Below are 20,878 nucleotides of genomic sequence, written 5' to 3'. Positions count from 1 at the left end.
CGGGAGTTTAATGCACTGGACTGCTCTTTATTTTTTATTCGTCTCACGAGCTAAAAGTAAATGTAATACATACTTCAACTTCAACTATGGAGATGAGTTCAAGGCTCAAGCTCACTAAAAGCAAAAAAAATCAAACATATGTTTACAATTACAGATACATTTAAACAAACTAAACCAGTTCAATCAAGTTGATTTTTGGCGTGCAGACGAGAGTTGAAAAGCGAAACTCTCGCCCCAAATAAACAACTCTCAGTTCACAAGGAAAAAAGGATACAGCGAGTGAAGAATTCAAGAGTGCCTACCAACAAAGCTATTAAAAAGGCCAAAGTTATAATTGAACACAACATATTATCCATTTCAAAATCAAACATATGTTTACAATTATACATCGATAAATCAGTAATTATTAATCTCTATGTTACAACCGTACTATAATCCCTGCATACTAGTCTGCTAACGAGTTATCACGCTAACAAATCCACTTGTGTAGGTTGAGGTTCATATTAAAAGAAGGTAATACTATTCAATTCTCAATTTCCCCTCTCCCCTAACCCTTAAGTATTCTATTAAAAGAAGGTAGTTGTCACACAGATAACAACTTGAACATATTCAAACTGCCATATATTACAAACAAAGATATCATATTACAGTCTTTCATTCTCGATAGGAACTTGTGTCACAACAAATTGATAACTTTCCAATTACAGATGCCAAAATAAAAGACTTGCAAAAAAACAATATTTGATATTTACAGCCAATAGATTGTCTATCTGATCCAGTTCCTAACCAGGAACGTAAAAGTCCATTCTTTCCACAGGGAGATTCAGAACTGAAGTTTCCACCTATAACCCGGAAAAGGATAAAATAAAAAAAGCAAAGTGTTAATAGTGTTCAATCATATATGCATGTGATAGAAAATGTCAAATATCTGAAATTGTTATCGAACAGAACAAATTAAAACTTTATTCCGCTGTAATTTCACGTGACGTTAGATATAGGAAAACCTTTATCAGGCTAAAACAATTAAACTGATTCTAGTGATTGGAAAATGAAGTATCGTTGGATCGGAATCATAGCATCAAATAGGGCTAAAATCATCAAAACTGTAAGCGAAGGGACCGCGATGATGACAATCGCAAAAAACTGTAAGCAAATGAGGGGATATCTAAAGTAGATAGGACATTCAGTGGCGACTTGATGCATGTATATGCAGCAGCTAATTTGGGTGTATGAATTATGGAGAAACCACATATTCTTCTAGCTTCTGATAATATTACTATGCAAAGTGACAGCCAATTTTTCTTTTATTTATTTTGTATAGACCTATATCGACTGGTTCAAGATTGTACATAAATATTGAGCAAGCTTCAAATTAGAAGACGCTAATTCATTTTATGTCTTAGTAAATCAGAAGACACTACACCACATTCAATCATAAGAAGCATCCGCCACCTATAAGAATTGGCTCCTTAGCTATACTCATTATCAGATTTAAAAAGGAAGACAGTTTAATTTTTAGGATAAACCATCTTCCTTTTTGCATGATTTGAGGAGGGACTCCTTAGCTAAAATGTGAATGACAAACTCACCTCCTCAAATGGAACAAAGACAAAAGGTGTTAGACCCCTCTTGTGTGAAATTGCTGGAACATCTGGGTTATGTGTTTCATCCTCTTGCCACCTCTCAACAACCCCAAGAATGTCTTCGTCAGGGCCATCAACCTCACTATCACTCACACCACTCGTAAGAAGTGCAAGTAGATCCATTCTGTTATTAGCACCTTGAGTTGTACCCCTCAACCTAATGGAAATGTGATGTGTCATATAAATTTGTAAGAGGCACCAAGTAGAAATTACACCAATTAGAGAAACCAGCATTACATGTTCGTGAAGATTCTATATACTTTCCACTCTACAGTACAAACTTCAGGTTTATCAATTGCAGTCAATGTAGCGATTGAGTGACAACAAAGCATCACAAGTGATATAAATGAAAAGAACATGCCATCTGCAAGTGGAAAATAGCAGAGAATGTGCACTAAGAGTCAGAATTTGATTTTTCTAATACAAGAGAAATTTTTCGAAACTTCTTAAGAACTGCATGGAATTACGCAAGTATTAACCGATTACTTCTACAAGAGAAAGCCCAAGAGAGACTAGCTACCACGAAATCCACACCACATATAGAAACCTATTTAAACATCTTAAGGATGCAGAAATTTGTTAGCACTGCTTGCACTAAAGGATAAGGTGGGAACTGTAATGAGTGTTGACATTTATTGGAAGCACACCACTAAACTTTTTACAAGAGTTACCAGGATCTGAAAAAGATAGCCTGCTGCTTTCAAATCTGAGTTTAAAAAATCCTCAATCTCACTTGGCATCAACATATAATTTGAGTTTGCACTCTTACAGATGGTCAGTTTAATTATTCTTTTGCTTAAAAGCTAGTTTCTCTTAGAGAAAAGTTTAAGAACTTATACGGTGGCTTAAAGGGACAGGGGAAAAGTACCCAACCTTCAATAATGATTTAAGTTCACAGGAGCTCAGCATAAGAAAATTACAAAAATAGAATGTCCGTGATCAAGTACCTTAAACGGAATCTTAACACAGTTGGACGCGTTCCAGGGTACAAAAGAGCAGCTTCAACCTGCAAAAAAGAAAGCAGCAAGCTGCAGGTTCAAACTTTGCTTCACATAACTCAACTAAATACCCAAGGCAATACCCACTTAACCAAGGAGGAATGAACCATGATATAGGTTTCACCATATATGACCAATATTGCTGTTGAAAACAAATTGAGTTGTACGTAAAAGTAGATTTGAACTTACTTTATCCTCTGATAGAGTGTAATTCCCCCTAAAAACACAGTCAGCCCTTGAGGCACGGAAGTTCAGGCATTTTGTGACATCCTTGACTTTTTGTGCTGAATTCTAGTTAAGCAATTCACAGCAGTTATAAACCAGTTATAGCAAGAACAACATGTAAAGATCTTTTAGTATGTCACAAGAGCTAAGCAACCAACGATGACTACCTTATAAAGGAATCTGCCCGAAGGATAAAATCTCATATAGCGATAGTAACATACCTACAATCAAAGGAACATTTGTGGTGTTATGAAATGCCATGGAGGACTAACTGCTATAGAATGCAAAGTGAAGAAAAAGAAGCAATGGGAGGAAAATGCATCACTAATGAAAAATTCAAACACAGATCTAGAATTGATAGAATGTCAATGCTAACCAATTAAAACAAAAAGAATAAATAATTTAAGCTCAACAACTGACTTATTAAGGAGCAATGTCCAAATCAGAGAACTGAATAAATTCTTCTTCAAGGAAAAGTTGATAGAGATCGATGATGCATAACACAATGAAAATTCAATTACTACGTCCTCCCCCAAGAAACACAAGCCCCTCCGAAAAATAAATAAAAATTTTTAGGAGACATCAGGTTGACAAGCTTCTCTAGTACAAAACATTCATATTGGAAAAAAAAGGTACAGGTCGCACCCGACGGTGTGGCCTAGTCAATGAAGTGGAGTGAGAACCATGAGGTCTCAAGTTAGAATCCCAACAGAGGCAAAAACAGTAGGTGACTTCTTCCATTTGTCCAAGCATTGATGGACAGGGTTACCCGGTACCTGTGCTGGTGGAAGGTAGTAAACACCCTACAGAATTAGTCGAGATGCGCGCAAGCTGGCCCGAACACCACGATTATTAAAAAAATATACAAGTCTAATATTCTTCGAATGTTTTCAATTGACATATAAAGTATTCACTGTAACTTTCTCGTGGAAAAAGCCTTATGATAGAATATATTTCCTTTTGTGTTGGTTTTGGTCGGATAAAAAGGGTAGTGGCACGAAATATTAGCAGGAAAATGGGAGATGGAGCAAGGGACTCGCATTTGCTAGATGTTCCGCATAGTAAAGTTTGACATATGTTAGCAAGATGCTGGTAGGAGAAACGGTTGAAGTGAACATGAGATATTTGAAGAGCACCCGTACCATTCATATATATACCTTCACCTTCCATTGTATATGTGAAGCTTCACTTGGTGAGCACCAGCGTCTTCCAACATCTAGGTGAAATCTTCAAACCCCATAAGCAGCATTTTTTTACCTCATCCCCCCCCCCCCCCCCAAAAAAAATAAAAAATAAAAAACCGAAAATTCAAGTTTAAAAAAAAAAGATAGTTGTAGAGGAAAATGATCTGCGCCATTAAAAGATGCATGTTCTTTTTTCCATTTGGTGTAAAATATTTTTTTTGATAAAAAACAACTTCAATCGTTTACAACAAACACTGATCAGAATTGATTCCCTCAAAGATAACATCTCCCAGGTACACATACAAACAATACCAAAAGCCAGTGTTATCAAAGGCTCATTTGAGGCGCGTTTAAGACCTGAAGCTCAAAAAAACTCAGGGTATGCACTTCGCCTCACTTAAGTTGCGCTCCGGTGTAGGCAAAGCACTAAGGTGTGCGCCTCATTCCCCATAAGTTCTATCTTAAATAGACCAATACAAAACAATAAATATGATTGGCAAAAGAATATATTATTTGTTAAGAAAGTTATTATGAATGAAATTGTTACTTATTTCTTGCATTACATATATATTCTTATTTTTTTTCTTCATTGCACCTTTTTTAACTGAAGCCCACAGTTAAATTGCACTTTTCGCTTAAAGCCCCAATAGACTTGGAGCACTTTTTAATGATTTTCGCCTTTGACAACACTGCCAAAAGCATATTTCATGTTTTCTCTTTTCCTCCAGAGGGTGGGGTAGCAATGACTCAACTGATCATAAATCTTCACGAGAAATAAGGACACAATAATTTACTATGCTTCTAGCTATGATGAACTAGCGACCTCTGTATCCTAGTGAAAAGAGGAAGTTCCATTTGTCTAATGCGTCAAATTTTCTGAACTTTCTTCCTTCATAAAATTTACAAGGCAAAAGATGAATTAGCGTATTGCAAAATTTGCCTTCTCTTAAAAGTATCGTCCAGTATTCACCAGCTCTAGCTCATCTCACAACATGCAATTCAAGAACTGTATGAGAAAATTTTAACTAAATAGAAAACAAGAATAAACATACAATATGAACTGGATTTGTAATTTTCCACTCAGCAACTCCTGCACGAATATATGTGTTTCGACTGACATAAATACCTGTAGGATAAAAATGTGAAAACTTGAAATTAGAGTCATTGACACAAATCAACCAAATTTTTACAGCCTATGACAGAAACATCCTGATAGGGAAATTCACTTGCTCAGATGAGATGAGAAGTAAATTTAGATGAATACGGTGATATGTGGTACACCACCTTATGTCGTATACCATCTACAGAGAGATTTATTTTGGAAAATAGAATCGCTGCATTCCTGTCAAATACACTATACCCAGCTTTAAGACACTTCCTGGAAAACTTTATAATTCCAGCTTTTACCAAATATTGGATGCTCTATAGCATAATTCTATTGATGCTACAAGGAGTAACCAAAATTTCTACCAAAATCAGCAACTCTTACCACTATCTTTAGTATGTAGAAATGAACATCAACAAATAATGTTTTGCAGAACTTAAAGGCTCTTCCCGGAAACAGGATTAGAGTGCTGTATTATTGCAGCGACCAATGACCAAATAACAGATTGGCTTTGAGGATAATTAAATATGCAGCGGTGTAATAATGAATAATCTGAGAATTGTACAGAAAGAAGTCACCTATCTAGTCAAAAAGTAACAAATAGAAGTTAAATACTGGCATTCTAGTGTCTTGGAAAAAGCATCTATTTCATTTCACCAAAATCAATAATCAGAATACATAACATTCCAAAATCCCGCGAAAGGAACAGTATAGCAAACCATCCCCACACATGTTCTCAATCTGCTCTCCCTCCAAAAATAATGATTTCCCTACAGTATTTTAATTAATAAGGAACTTCTTGTCATAGAAACAGGTGTGAATATCATGTGTTAAAAGAATAACCACAGCAACTTAATGTAACTATAGTATACTTCGAAGCAATTGTGCAACTATATCTTACCATCTGTACGAACCCTTGGTCTTAAAAGCCACATTTTTCTCCATGAACCATCATACTTCAACTGAAGGGCCTTATAGTTTTCTACCACTCCAGCAACCTTCAAAGAAAGAGGCACAATTTCTAAAGGTCAATAGCCAAGCTTACTAGTGGTAATAGAACTACCAGAACCAGTACCCACGGTACCTGCCAAGTCTTTAGACATGCATTGCGCCAAAATACAGGGTTCCGAATTGTATACCTCCACTTTCGACAAACACAAGCTGCCCTACCCATGGTGTATGGAGTCATTCTTGAGAAGATCTACACAATATCAATCATAAATTATGATAAGTGTCCGACTTCCTCACCTTAACTATAGAGAGACAGGAAGGACGAACATCTAATATTTCAATCTACAAACAGCATAATCTTTCTCAAGTATATCTGATTGACACAGCAATTTGGCAATCATATATTATTATGTTAATACTTCTTAAAAAGGTAAGTCAAGTGGTGATACAAAATCATATGTAATGGAGACCACCGCATACAGAATTTCTTAATTGCCTTCAATGCTCTAAATTTGAAACCCCACCTCCACCCCCAGGAGGGGAAACAACAAGAAACTTGGAGAGAGAGAGAGAGAGAGAGAGAAAGATGGGTCGGCTGAAGGGTAATTAGATAAAATTTCTTCGATAACTAGCTAACCAGCCAGAGAAAGAATCAAAGAAAAAGGTCACTGTTATGCTTGGCTGTAAAGCTTGACTTGAGTACTATAATGAGATCATAGAGTCCAGCATGCCCAATCTCCAATGAAGAAGAGATAGGGTCCAACCTTTCTTCTAAAGATGAAGAATCGAAGAGGAAAAAAGGCTTAAAGCAGATGTTAAAGTAATAATGCTGGTCTCCACATAGAATCCACTAATCTATTGTGTGGCAAGAAAGAAAAAGTTGTTCATAGGGGGCTAACTAGATATCACCTCACTGTAAATGTAAGAGTAAACCAGAACAGCCATAGTTGTTCACAGGGGGCTAACTAGATATACCTCACTATAAATGTATGAGTAAACCAGAACAGCCACAAAAACCTCTTTCTGATTAATTGTTTTCTTTTGATATTTATAAAAAAAATATATCATTTAGAGTTCCGATACCTAAAAATTGACTTAGCGCAGACCATCTGGTCTTATCAATATTGTTCAGCTTCCTAGTGTCATAAAGCATTTCAAGCACTTGCCATATATTTACATGTTGACACAAAAATTACAGAGGAAAAATTAATTGAAATCCAGGAAAGTATACCTCAAAAAGAAGTTCATCAGGTAGTACCCGGTGTATCAGTGCAGGATCAACAAAAAGCTTACTGCTAGCGCTTCCAAAAGGAGCGACAGGTTTAACATTAATCCCGTACAAATCTGAAAGGAAAAGCCAGGTGAGTCGAAAATAGTTTATTCTACACAAATTCGTCATCAAAACCAAATGTCAGCAAAAACAACCCAAGACACAATGAATATTTTATGCAGCTAGAAATTGCTAGGAGCAAGGTAATTAACGTAAACAATGACAAAGGGCAAGGAGAATACCAAGCCATGGCCTTTGAGGTACAATGAACTGAGAAGCCCTCAACCGTGCGGCAGTTTCAAGTTCCACTGCGAGTTTAACCGTGTAATCTGCAAGATATGAGCCATTTTCAGTGATTGATAACCAAAATTACAGAATACAACACCAAAGAGGAAAAATTTCTAGTTCTGTAATCAACTCAAGAAATTGGCGCAACAAATTTCCAAAAGCTCATAAAAACCCAGGTAACAAGACTAAAGCATAGATATTGACGAAAAAGTTATACATTCTCAGCATAAGTTGGAAACAAATACTTACATTACTCGAAAGAATTAAACAAATCACTAAGATCAGGCAAACAGATCTACAGTAAATGAAAATTATTGCAAGATTGGGTCAGTCATATATATTACTCTTAGGAAGGATCAGCAGTATCAACTTTTCAACTAAGCAATAAGTAGAGAGCGAAAGATTCAACAAATTGCAACAACAACTAAGCCTCAGTCCCAAACGATTTGGGATCAGTTATATGAATCCTCAGTGACCATGTTACTCCATATAAACTCATCTAAGCCCAAAATTATACATAATAAAAATAGAAATAAAAAGTACTGGAGTTCTTTATATTTTCTACTGATGTATAAAACAACTCCTTTAAAAGCATAGGACATAAGTAAAAGTGCTAACATGACTATTTCATCAAGCTGCAGACGAGCAGAAAATATACATGAGTCTGTATCATACAGAACACAATTCTTTTTTTCTTTTTCCTTATAAACAGTAGTGACCTGGCCTATTTGTATGTGATACGAATCTAAAATGGAAAAAGCTAGAGCAGTGGTACCTGGTGCTTGCGCAGGTGTACTTGGTCGTTAAGTTAGTTGGGGACAAGGCTAAGAACAAGTTTCCAAGATAGTCGTTTAGTCCCTTTTGCTTTTAAGTTATAATTAGTAGTAATTAGACATTGACCCCACGATTTCCTTTGTCTTAGACACAATAGGTCCAGATCAGGTTGTTAGAATATGGCAGAGTTGTACGCTGCCAGTTAAGTAATCTACCTTTGCATTTCTATATATTGTATTAGCTATCTCTTTCATCATTATCAATATACAGAACCTTTATTTTTGTTGCCCTAGTTATCTTTCGCTCCTTTTTCTTTCCTGCTTTTACTGTTTTATTGCTTCTTTTCCATTTTCTCTTTTGGATTTTTGTTGTTTAGCTCAGTTCGTATCAGTGCAAATCTTGACTCTGTGGGAACAATGGCTACTAATATGAGTGAAGTTACAGAGGCACTTAAAAAGATCTCTACAGAGGTGTCGACTTTCACTGCTAGACAAGACCAACTTGAGGCCATTCAAGAACAGACCTGCAGAAATCAAGAACAAGCACTGAGTGAGCTCAGGGAGGTACTCAATGAAGTTATACATGATATGGAGAGACCTGAGAGGGATAAATCAGTGGCTTACAGTGGAGGTGAGCTTACTCTCCCAACGACAAACCTTTTGATTTTGGAGACTTAGCTTCGCCTAGCTCACAAGGGGTCAATAGCCCTGCTGTTGTTTCCACCTCTATCTGCTGCTCCAATTAGAGTCACCTCTGTTGCAATGTCACTGACTTCACAGATCACTCAAGCCCTAGCTTCCTCAATGCAAAATCTGCCTGCACGAATCACTCCTATGCAACCTGATCCATTTCAAACATATAATTTCCCCACTCATCCAATTTCACCTCCCAGAGCAACCTTGACACCACGTCAACCCCCTTATAACCCAAGCAACTCAAGTAGGAGCTACCAACCTGCTCAGTTTCAGACTCAAGGGGCTCCTATGGTTATACCCCCACTCTATAACCATTACAGACAACACACTCAATTCCCACCTGCTTATTGCACACAAACCACTCACATATCCCGTCCTTTGTATCACCAAGTTCCATACATCCCTACACCTCACCCCTATCAGCCTACACCTACCACTAGCCACCAACAAAACATTCACTATAATACCACTGTTCCATTGCCCAATATCCATTTTGCTAAGTATCATAAGGTAGAATTCCCTAAGTTTAATGGTGAGGATCTGAGGACTTGGTTGTATAAGGTGGAGCAATTCTTTGCTGATGAGGAGGTAACTATTCAGCAGCGAATGAAGTTAGTATCCATGCACGTTGAAGGGGATGCTCCTGCAATGGCATTTAGGCTACATGAAAAGTAGGGAGCAAATGCCTCTTCCTACTTGGGAAGAGTACCTATGGGACCTTTGTGATAGCTTTGGGGCTGAATACTGTGACCCCATGACTGAGCTAATGAATGTCAAACACACAGGCTCAGTGAAGGATTATCAAAGAGCATTTGTCAGTGTTATAACTAGAATCAGATCTAGCCACTGAGCATGCTATTAGTATCTTCCTGAACAGCTTAAAACCTGAGCTCAGGGATGCTGTTAGAGTAGGAAATCCTTGCAGTCTGCCTCAAGCTTATTACCTAGCTAGACTGCAAGAGGCAAGCTTTGCTGCACAAAGCAAGGCCATCACGGGGCTCTCTTCAACACCATCAGTTTTTAAAGGATCATCAGGATTAGGATTTAATGGAGTTCTCAGCTGAGATGGAAGAGAAAAGAGCCCAAGGCATGTGTTTTTTCTGTGATGAAAAGTTTGTGCCTGGGCATAAATGTAAGGCCAAAAGACAGATATACTCCTTGGAAATTGAGGATGAAAGTGTGGCTATCACTGAAGAGCTAGAACTTGAGGGGGACAATGAAGATCAAAGGCAGGAAGAGGAGGTCATAGAGAGTTGTGAGATCTCCTTAGAACCCTTACATGGTTCCAGAGGGTACAAGACCTTATAGGTCCAGGTCCAGGGGTTCACTGAGCACAAACCAATCAACATCCTCATTGATAGTGGATCCACACATAATTTCATTAATGAAAAAGCAGCTCAGAGGATTGGATGCAAAATCTATCAAATAAATCCTCTGTGTCAGTGGCAGATGGAAGGGTTATTCAATTAGTAAAGGGAAGCAAGGGGTTTAAGTGGCTGATGCAAGGAGTCATGTTTCAGGATGATTTCTTGGTGCTTCCTATAGGAAGTTGTGATGTAGTGCTAGGCATTCAGTGGTTGTGTAAGCTTGGGGATATCCAAATCAACTTTGAAAAGTTGTACATGCAGTTTGTGTATCAAGGAAGGCATTGCAAGGCATCCAGCCTCCTTTTAAGACTGTGGATGCCAAGGCCCTCAACAAGATTTCTGTCAATGATGTTCAGATCTTTATGATCAAGGTATGCACAGGACTATCCACTGAATGAGAACAGGATGCCATCCAGGAGGAAAAACCAGCTGAGGTGCAGTTACTACTAGATGAATACCAAGAATTATTTAAGGAACCAAAACAGCTACCACTCAAGAGGGGCATTTGATCACCATATCCCACAGAAGGAGGATAGCCTCCCTGTGAACTCAAGACCCTATAGATACTCTCCCCTTCAGAAAGATGTGATAGAAAAAATAGTGTCAGAAATGCTGAAGCAAGGGATAATTCAGCACAGTGCTAGCTCATATGCTTCTCCTATGGTTCTGGTAGGGAAGAAGGATGGTTATTGGAGGCTATGTGTGGACTATAGCACCCTAAACAAGCTAACTGTGAAGAACAAGTTTCCCATACCTATTATTGAAGAACTGCTAGATGAACTAGGGGGTTCAAAAATCTATTCCAAAATAGACCTGAGAGTTGGCTACCACCAAATCAGGACGGCACCCTCAGATATTCAAAAGACAGCTTTCAAGACTCATTCAGGGCACTATGAGTATTTGGTAATGCCCTTTGGCCTTACCAATGCACCCTCCAGTTTTCAAGGTCTGATGAATCACATATTTCAAGCACACCTCAGGAAGTTCATCCTGGTATTTTTTTATGACATCTTGGTGTTTAGCAAAGATCTGCAGGAGCATGTTCAACACCTCAGGGTCACTTTTGAACTGTTGATTCAACACCAGCTCTTTGCTAAAGAAAGCAAGTGTGTATTTGCAGCCACCAGGATTGAGTACCTGGTGCATTATATCTCTGCAGAGGGAGTGGCTACAGACCCTAAGAAGATAGAAGCTATCCAGTTATGGCCAGAACCAGCTAACCTCAAACAGCTAAGAGGGTTCCTAGGGCTAGCAGGGTACTACAGGAAGTTCATCAGGGGGTATGAGATTCTTAGCAAGCCTCTTACTGACTTGTTGAGGAAGGATAACTTTAAGTGGTCCTCTAAGGCCACTGAAGCCTTTAACAAATTGAAGGAGGCTTTAACTTCTGCACCCGTTTTGGTCCTACCTGACTTCTCCATACCCTTTGTGGTGGAAACAGATGCTTGCAGTGTGGGAATAGGGGTTGTATTGATGCAGAGGGGTCAACCAATAGCTTACCTGAGCAAGGACTTATCTCCACAGCACCAAACACTGTCAGCCTATGACAAGGAATTGCTAGCATTGGTAATGGCAGTAAACAAGTGGTCACAATACTTGGCTGGGAGACCATTCACAGTGAAAACAGACCAAAAGGCATTGAAATTCCTTCTTGAGCAAAAACTGCACACAAGGTCTCAGTTGAAGTGGATAACCAAGCTTATGCAGTATGACTTTATCATTGAATACAAGAAGGAAGGAAAATAAGGTGGCAGATGCCTTGTCTAGATTGCCATTAGTAGAGTTGGAAGCTTTAACACTCTCCACCATCAAGACTGACCTGTTAAGCCAAATTATGAAGAGCTGGGAGTCGGAGTTGGATGCTGAACTTACTGCCCTCATTGAAGATCTTAAGAAGGAAGGAGTAGAATCTAATGGGTACTCTTTGGCGCATAACCAGTTAAGAAAAAATGGGAGGTTAGTGGTAGGACCAGATGAGCAATTGAGGAAAGATATTATGCAGTTGTGCCATGACTCACCAATTGGAGGACATTCTGGAATAGCTCACACCTATAGAAGGTTGGTTGCTCTCTTCTACTGGAAGGGGATGAAGGAAGGTGTCCAAACACATGTCAAAGAGTGCGACATTTGTCAGAGACATAAATATGAAACAGTACCCTACCCAGGAATTTGTCTTCTTGAGCCGAGGCCCGAGAGTCTATCGGAAACAGCCTTTCTACTCCATCGGGTAGGGGTAAGGTCTGCGTTCACACTACCCTCCCCAGACCCCTCACCTGTGGATTTTACTGGGTTGTTGTTCTTGTTGTACAATGTACCCTACCCAGGATTGCTGCAACCACTTAAGCTACCATCACTAGCTTGGAGCAGTATAAGCATGGATTTCAGGGCTGCCAAAAGCTAAGGGGAAGACAGTAATATGGGTAGTGGTGGACAGACTAACTAAGTATGCCCATTTCATAGGAGTAGCTCACCCTTATTCCGCTAATGACATTGCCATGTTGTTTATGGAGCATGTGTTCAAGTTACATGGCATGCCAGAGGACATAGTGAGTGACAGGGATCTTATATTCACTAGCAAACTCTGGCGAGAGCTGTTCTCTATGAGTGGTGTCGCACTTAGCACTTCGACAGCCTACCATCCCCAGTCTGATGGACAGACAGAGGTTGTTAACAGATGTTTGGAGACCTACCTTAGGTGTTTCTGTTCTGATTCTCAGAAAGATTGGTACTCTTACTTGGCAGCAGCTGAATGGTGGTATAACACCACATTTCATTCCTCAATTCAAACCACCCCCTATGAGGCTCTTTATGGTCAGCCTCCACCACTTCACTTACCTTACATGGTAGGTGATTCAGCTATGGAAAGTTGACAGGAGCTTGTTGACAAGAGAATTCAAATACCGGCTATTGCAGTATCACTTGCAAAGAGCACAACAGAGAATGACTGATCAAGCCAACAAACATAGAATTGATAGACAATTTAAAGAGGGGGATTGGGTCTACCTCAAGATACAGCCTTACAGACATGTGACAATGTCTGGAGCTCACTTCTCCAAACTTTCAGCAAAATACTATGGACCCTATCAGATTTTGCAAAAGGTTGGTAATGTAGCCTATAAGTTGTCACTGTCTCCTCAGCTTCTGCTACACCATACATTCCATGTATCCCCGCTGAAACCTTCCTATTAACTACCCGACATAACTTCCCACCCTCCAGTAATTGATATATCCGGTCCCTATTGTCCTCAACCCCAGAAAATTCTAGACAGAAGAATGATACAAAAGGGAAACAAGGCCATCACACAGGCGCTAGTTCAATGGGATAAAACAACTCCAGATCAATCCACGTGGGAGGATTAATCCCTCAAAATCAGGTTTCCTTCATTCTTTCCTTGAGGGCAAGGAAGATTTTGACAAGGGGGATCGGATACGAATCTTAAATGGAAAGAGCTACAGTATTGGTACCTGGTGCTTGCGCAGGTGTACTTGGTTGTTAAGTTAGTTGGGGACAAGGCTAAAAATAAGTTTTCAAGATAGTAGTTTAGTCCCTTTTACTTTTAAGTTATAATTAGTAGTAATTACACATTAACCCCACGATTTCCTTTATCTTATACACAATAGGTCCAGATCAGTTTGTTAGAATATGTCAGATTTGTACGCTGCCAGCTAAGGAATCTAGCTTTGCATTTCTATATATTGTATTAGCTATCTCTTTCATCATTATCAATATACAGAACCTTTATTTTTGTTGCCCTAGTTATCTTTCAGTCCTTTTTCTTTCCTGCTTTTACTGTTTAATTATTGCTTCTTTTCCATTTTCTCTTTTTGTTTTCTGTTGTTTAGCTCAGTTCGTATCAGTTTGTACCTCAACTAATCCACCAGGTACCTACTAATCACCTAGTGTTTTGGGGAATTTGACCCCTGCACTCCATGGTCTATTTCAGCTCCACTAAACACAACATAATCCCATATGACACAATACAATAGAAGCTGAAAACGAATATGAAAACAAGCAACACCCACGTAGGAAAAACAAATATTAATAGAAATACTTTAAAAAAATTCCTCTTCCCAGCAATTAACACCCTTTTTGAATAACTTGAAACCCCAGAAAACTCCAACAAAATATTTTGAACTTTACTAACATACAACTGAGTTTCCCAATTACACACACAGCCCTTTACATAACCAAAAACATAGAAAAATCCAACCAAATAATTTGAATTTACAAATACCCAGATGATGAGCACCAATTCTAGAACACAATAGAGGAGAATAATTATGAAACTGAGAAAAAGGTAACGTTTTGGAGCAATTCATAGCTTACCTGATGTCATTTTTTTCTGTTCCTCCACAATTTGATTTTCCAAGGAAAATGAAGAAACGGGAAGGGAAATTTTGGGGAAATCAATTTTCCTGATTTATGGTTGCCGTCTACCCCAAACACCAACTAACCGTTGTTTCTTTGCCGGGTCACTACCCTTCTCCGTTTTCCTACCGGGTTGCTACACTTCTAACCATTAGTTCTTTTCTCTTTTTTCTTTCATTTCCTTTTTTTTGTTATTTTCTATTGCAAGAGTATGTGTTCCTATATTACTTGAGTCTTGATGATATATTTTCTTTTTTCTTCTCCTCGTCGTCATCATCATCAAATATAGATATGAGAACATGGTCGACCAAGGGCATATTAGAAATTCCATACATTTTATAAATATCTCTTTTAAACTTAAAAGGAATTGACATGTAGCCCTCTTCTAATAGAATTCGGAATTTAAATGTGGTCTTTTTAGATTCAAATGATTGAAATGAGTGGGAAAAAAATAATGTGATCAAACTATATATAGTGTGGGCGTTATACCTTAACGTTTGTTTTGGACGTTAAGGTATAGCGCCCTTTTAAAGAGCGTTATACATATCCTTGACTAGACTAGCAGGTATAGCGCAGTTTATTAAGGCGTTATATGTATAGCGCAGTTTATTAAGGCGCTATATGTATAGCGCCTTAATAAACTGCGTTATACCCCTTCAAATATCCGTCCCTTCCCTTTCCCCCGTTACAGAATCAAAACAATTATACGAGTTTCGATAAAAATTAAATGGGAATACCTCGATTTATATTTTTTTGGAAAGTAAAGATTATTGGTCTCACCTCCTAGCTAAGCCTTCTCTCGTTGTGAGTTGCTCGTTTCGGTTTCAAATCTTTAACTTTCCAAAAAAATATAAATCGAGGTATTCCCATTTAATTTTTATCGAAACTCGTATAAAAAAATACATATTAGTTGTTTTAAATGTGTTCTATGTTATTTTGTATTTTTTATGCGATTAAACTGGTATGTTATTTTTATCCGGACTAAGATATTAGTGTGCAAAAAAAATATGTAAAAATTGAGATATCATTATTATTTGTTCAAAAAAAACGTTAATAAGTTACTTTTTACTGTTGTATATGTATTTTCATGAATGTTTTGTGATTAAATATATTTGTCATTTTTATCTGATTTAGATTATTTATTTGCTTAAAGACTAGTAATATAGTGCCCTTCTAGCGTAGTAAAATGTAGTGCCTTTTAGCGTAGTATCCATGTAGTTATTGAAATTAATCATTTAAGTATATCTTATACCCAAAAATACGTCAAAATAGCTGATAGATCAAACACAAACTCTGTCCAATTCTAGTCAACAATCGTAAGAAAATAAATGAGAAAACAACAATATTTTTCGGATATCTTGGTGCTACTGGGCCTCAAATATCGAGCATGAAACCCATATGTTAATACTTAATAATTAAATCTTGTATAATTATAAAAATTAATTATTTAATTTACAAACAAACATATAAAATTATAAAATTAATATGTAAAATAATAAAACTAACACATACAAAAATTCAGGATATCTTGGTGCTACTGGGCCTCAAATATCGAGCCTGGAACCCATATGTGAATAATTAATAATTAAATCTTGTATAATTATAAAAATTAATTATTTAATTTACAAACAAATATATAAAATTATAAAACTAATATGTAAAATAATAAAACTAATACATACAAGAATTCATGATATCTTGGTGCTACTGGGCCTCAAATATCGAGCATGGAACCCATATGTGAATACTTAATAATTAAATCTTGTATAATTATAAAAATTAATTATTTAATTTACAAACAAACATATAAAATTATAAAACTAATATGTAAAATAATAAAACTAACACATACAAGAATGCAGGATATATTGGTGCTACTGGGCCTCAAATATCGAGCCTGGAACCCATATGTGAATACTTAATAATTAAATCTTGTATAATTATAAAACTTAATTATTTAATTTACAAACAAACATATAAAATTATAAAACTAACATGTAATTAATGTTGTTTAATTTACAGTAGACGACATAGAGGTTTCACCTATGCATCCGGACCTTCTAGCGATGAGCTACTGTCGTTACAGGGCGATTATAGGTCCTCCCACATATGGGAGGGAGAGTTACTGGCCCAGACTCTCCGCGTCAGGAGAGTGGACGGCATGTGGGACTTTTTGAAGGACAAAGTTCTCCATCCCCGTGTAGTCAGACGCCTGTAGGATATAGGCTTCTATAGGATTTTGGAGATTGGGCGGCTGCAGCTCGATTGGTCTTTGATCACGGCCCTAATAGAGCGGTGGCGACCGGAGACGCACACATTCCACTTGCCCATTGACGAGGCCACCATCACACTGCAGGACGTGGAGGTTATATATGGGCTGCCCGTTGATGGACACCCTGTTGCTCTGCCGTAGGCCATGAGAGAGCTAACAGGTGGGTAGTACCTGGACATGCTGCAGCAGCTCACTGTTTCCGGCCACAGGAGGATACTGCACTGGCTGGGGCCAGTCGTCTGCAGCTGACGACTATCCGAGACCATTTTAAGGTATTGCACCCTGACATCACAGGCGATACACCGGAGTTGCATATTCACCGGTACACGAGGTTGTTGTTGCTCCTTATGTTTGGAGGGGTCTTGTTCACGAACACTTCGGGGAACCTAGTAAGCTTGAGATTTCTTCATCATCTTGAGCGGCTAGATCATTTACCCTAATACAGGTGGGGTGATGTTGTTCTCGCCTACTTGTACAGGAAGATCTGTCGGGCGACCATGGGCACCCAGTGTAACGTTGCTGGATTTTTGCTGCTGCTACATGTGAAAGCATATTCGAATGCTCTATTCATTATAACATAACCAGTAAAAATATATTTTAAATTTTACGTCCACTTTGTATGTTAGGTTTGGGCCTGGGAGCTGTTTATGAAGTTGCAACCAACTCTATCACCATTTAACTCCGGGTGTACCACCTCCATTTCTCCCTCTAGCTAGGATGTGGGTTCTCCGGCGGGGATATGGACGAGAGTACGAGGCTCGACATAATCTCCCCTTGTGCAGGGATTTGTTGGATTTGCTGGAGGGCGCATGTAATGACCCAACCGGTCGTTTCGACTTTCAGAACCCCATTCCCTTAAATAAAACTCCCCGAATGTGTTTTTAATAATTTATGACTTGCGGGGATGGTTGGTTCGGAATTTGGATGTGTTTGGGTTGAAATCGGAACACTTGGTTCCTTAAGTTAACCTTAAAAGGTCAAGTTTGACTTCGGTTAATATTTTAAGAAAACGACCTCGGAATCGGGATTTGACGATTTCAGTAGGTTCGTATGATGATTTTGGACTTGGGTGTATGTTCGAATCGAATTTTGAATAACCCGGGAGCATTTTGGCGCTTAATAGTAAAAATCAACTATTTGAAGGTTTAAAGTTCTTTAAAAATTGGTTTGGAGTAGGTTTTTGAGTAATTGAAGTCTGTTTGGAATTCCGAGTTTGGGAATAGTTCCGTATAGTGATTTAATACTTGCACACAAATTTTCGTGTCATTTCGAGCAGTTTAAGTATATTTCGGCGCATTGGAAGTAAACTGAAGAACTTGAAATTCCTAAGTTTTAATCAATTTCGTTTAGGGTATGATTCTTAGATTTGATGTTGTTTTATGCGTTCCAAGAGTTCGAGCGAGTCCGTTTTATGATTTCAAACCTATTGGTATGTTTGGACGGGGCCCCGGGGGTCCCGAGTGTTAACCGGACGAGGCTCGGACCAATTTTGGGAAATTGAGCAAGGACTGAAGCTCCCAGATACTGTCATAATCGCACATGTGCATTGGACAGCCGCAGGTGCGAGCCACCAATCGCAGGTGAAAACGAGAGAAACCTGCCCAGCCATCGCAAATGCGAAGCATTTGGCGCACCTGCGAACGCGCAGGCACGATGGCCTTGTACGCAGAAGCGGAATAATGCGCAGGTGCGAAGGGATGGGCATACCTGCGCTTGTGCAGAAGCGAGCATTTCTTCCGCAGGTGCGGAACCAGGAAAAGAAGGAAAATGCGCACCTGCGAGGAATTTACGTAGGTACGAAAGTCGCATGTGCGATACTCCTTCCGCAGGTGCAAAAAACCTATATGCAACCCTGTATTGGTGCATCGTGTAGTGATTGATACGACATTCATAGGTTGAAAAACATGCATGGTGGAGAATTCTGGATGTTAGAATTGGGCTCTAAGGCTTATTTGCCTAAATAAAAGGGAGAATTTTCATATTGGCTCGAGTTAATGTACTCAACTAGGTGTGGTAGCACAGGTAGGTGCACGAGGTGTTAAATAGTAATTTTGGATAACTCTGGAACACTCCTTAGCACATTCGAGGACGAACGCATATTTAAGTGGGAGAGAATGTAACGACCCAACTGGTCGTTTCGACTTTAAGAACCCTGTTCCCTTAAACAAAACTCCCCGAATGTGTTTTTAATGATTTATGACTTGCGGGGATGGTTGGTTCGGATTTAGATGTGTTTGGATTGAAATCGGAACACTTGGTTCCTTAAGTTAACCTTAAAAGGTCAAGTTTGACTTCGGTTAACATTTTGAGAAAATGACCTCAGAATCGGGATTTGATGGTTCCAGTAGGTTCGTATGATGATTTCGGACTTGGGTGTATGTTCGAATCGGGTTTTGGATAATCCGGGAGCGTTTTGGCGCTTAATAGTAAAAATCAACTATTTGAAGGTTTAAAGTTCTTTAAAAATTGGTTTGGAGTAGGTTTTTGAGTAATTGAAGTCCGTTTGGAATTTCGAGTTTGGGAATAGTTTCGTATAGTGATTTAAGACTTGCATACAAATTTTCATGTCATTTCGAGCAGTTTAAGTATATTTCGGCGCATTGGAAGTAAACTGAAGAACTTGAAATTCCTAAGTTTTAATCAATTTGGTTTAGGGTATGATTCTTAGATTTGATGTTGTTTTATGCGTTCCGAGAGTTTGAGCGAGTCCGTTTTATGATTTCAAACCTGTTGGTATGTTCGGACGGGGCCCCGGGGGTCCCGAGTGTTAACCGGACGAGGCTCGGACCAATTTTGGGAAATTGAGCAAGGACTGAAGCTCCCAGCTACTGTCATAATCGCACATGCGCATTGGACAACCGCAGGTGCGAGCCACCAATCGCAGGTGAGAACGAGAGAAACCTGCCTAGCCATCGCAAATGCGAAGCATTTGTCGCACCTGCGAACGCGCAGGTGCGATGGCCTTGTACGTAGAAGCAGAATAATGCGCAGGTGCGAAGGGATGGGCATACCTGCGCTTGCGCAGAAGCGAGCATTTCTTCTGCATGTGCGTAACCAGGAAAAGAAGAAAAATGCGCACCTGCGAGGAATTTACGTAGGTGCGAAAGCCGCATGTGCGGTACTCCTTCTGCAGGTGCGAAAAACCTGTATGCAACCCTGTATTGGTGCATCGTGTAGTGCTTGATACGACATTCATAGGTTGGAAACATGAATGGTAGAGAATTCTGGATGTTAGAATTGGGCTCTAAGGCTTATTTGCCTAAATAAAGGGGAGAATTTTCATATTGGCTCAAGTTAATGTGCTCAACTGGGTGTGGTAGCACAGGTAGGTGCACGAGGTGTTAAATAGTAATTTTGGATAACTCCGGAACACTCCTTAGCACGTTCGAGGACGAACGCATATTTAAGTGGGAGAGAATGTAATGACCCAACCGGTCGTTTCGACTTTAAGAACCCCGTTCCCTTAAATAAAATCCTCTGAATGTGTGATTTATGACTTGCGGGGATAGTTGGTTCGGGATTTGGATGTGTTTGGGTTGAAATCGGAACACTTGGTTCCTTAAGTTAACCTTAAAAGGACAAGTTTGACTTCGGTTAACATTTTGAGAAAATGACCTCGAAATCAGGATTTGACGGTTCCAGTAGGTTCGTATGATAATTTCGGACTTGGGCGTATGTTCGAATCGGGTTTTGGATAATCCGGGAGCATTTTGGCGCTTAATAGTGAAAATCAACTA

General features: G+C 38.9%; 1 protein-coding gene across 1 annotated transcript; it reads right to left on the bottom strand.

The window, feature by feature from the left end:
* Positions 1-606: 606 nt before the first annotated feature.
* Positions 607-15,127, bottom strand: LOC107799114 (F-box protein 7). The gene is made up of 11 exons (XM_016622191.2): positions 14,828-15,127; positions 7,619-7,705; positions 7,338-7,450; positions 6,240-6,356; positions 6,057-6,153; positions 5,103-5,176; positions 3,034-3,087; positions 2,831-2,932; positions 2,591-2,649; positions 1,590-1,800; positions 607-842 (listed from the first exon to the last, which is right to left on the bottom strand). The coding sequence occupies exons 1-11, from the start codon at positions 14,835-14,837 to the stop codon at positions 783-785; spliced, it is 984 nt and encodes a 327-aa protein (XP_016477677.1). The 5' UTR covers positions 14,838-15,127; the 3' UTR covers positions 607-782.
* Between the last annotated feature and the right edge of the window lie 5,751 nt (positions 15,128-20,878).

The sequence above is a fragment of the Nicotiana tabacum genome, chromosome 12, assembly GCF_000715075.1.
Source record: "Nicotiana tabacum cultivar K326 chromosome 12, ASM71507v2, whole genome shotgun sequence".
Taxonomy (NCBI): Eukaryota; Viridiplantae; Streptophyta; class Magnoliopsida; order Solanales; family Solanaceae; genus Nicotiana; species Nicotiana tabacum.
This window is presented reverse-complemented; position numbering and strand designations above follow the sequence as displayed.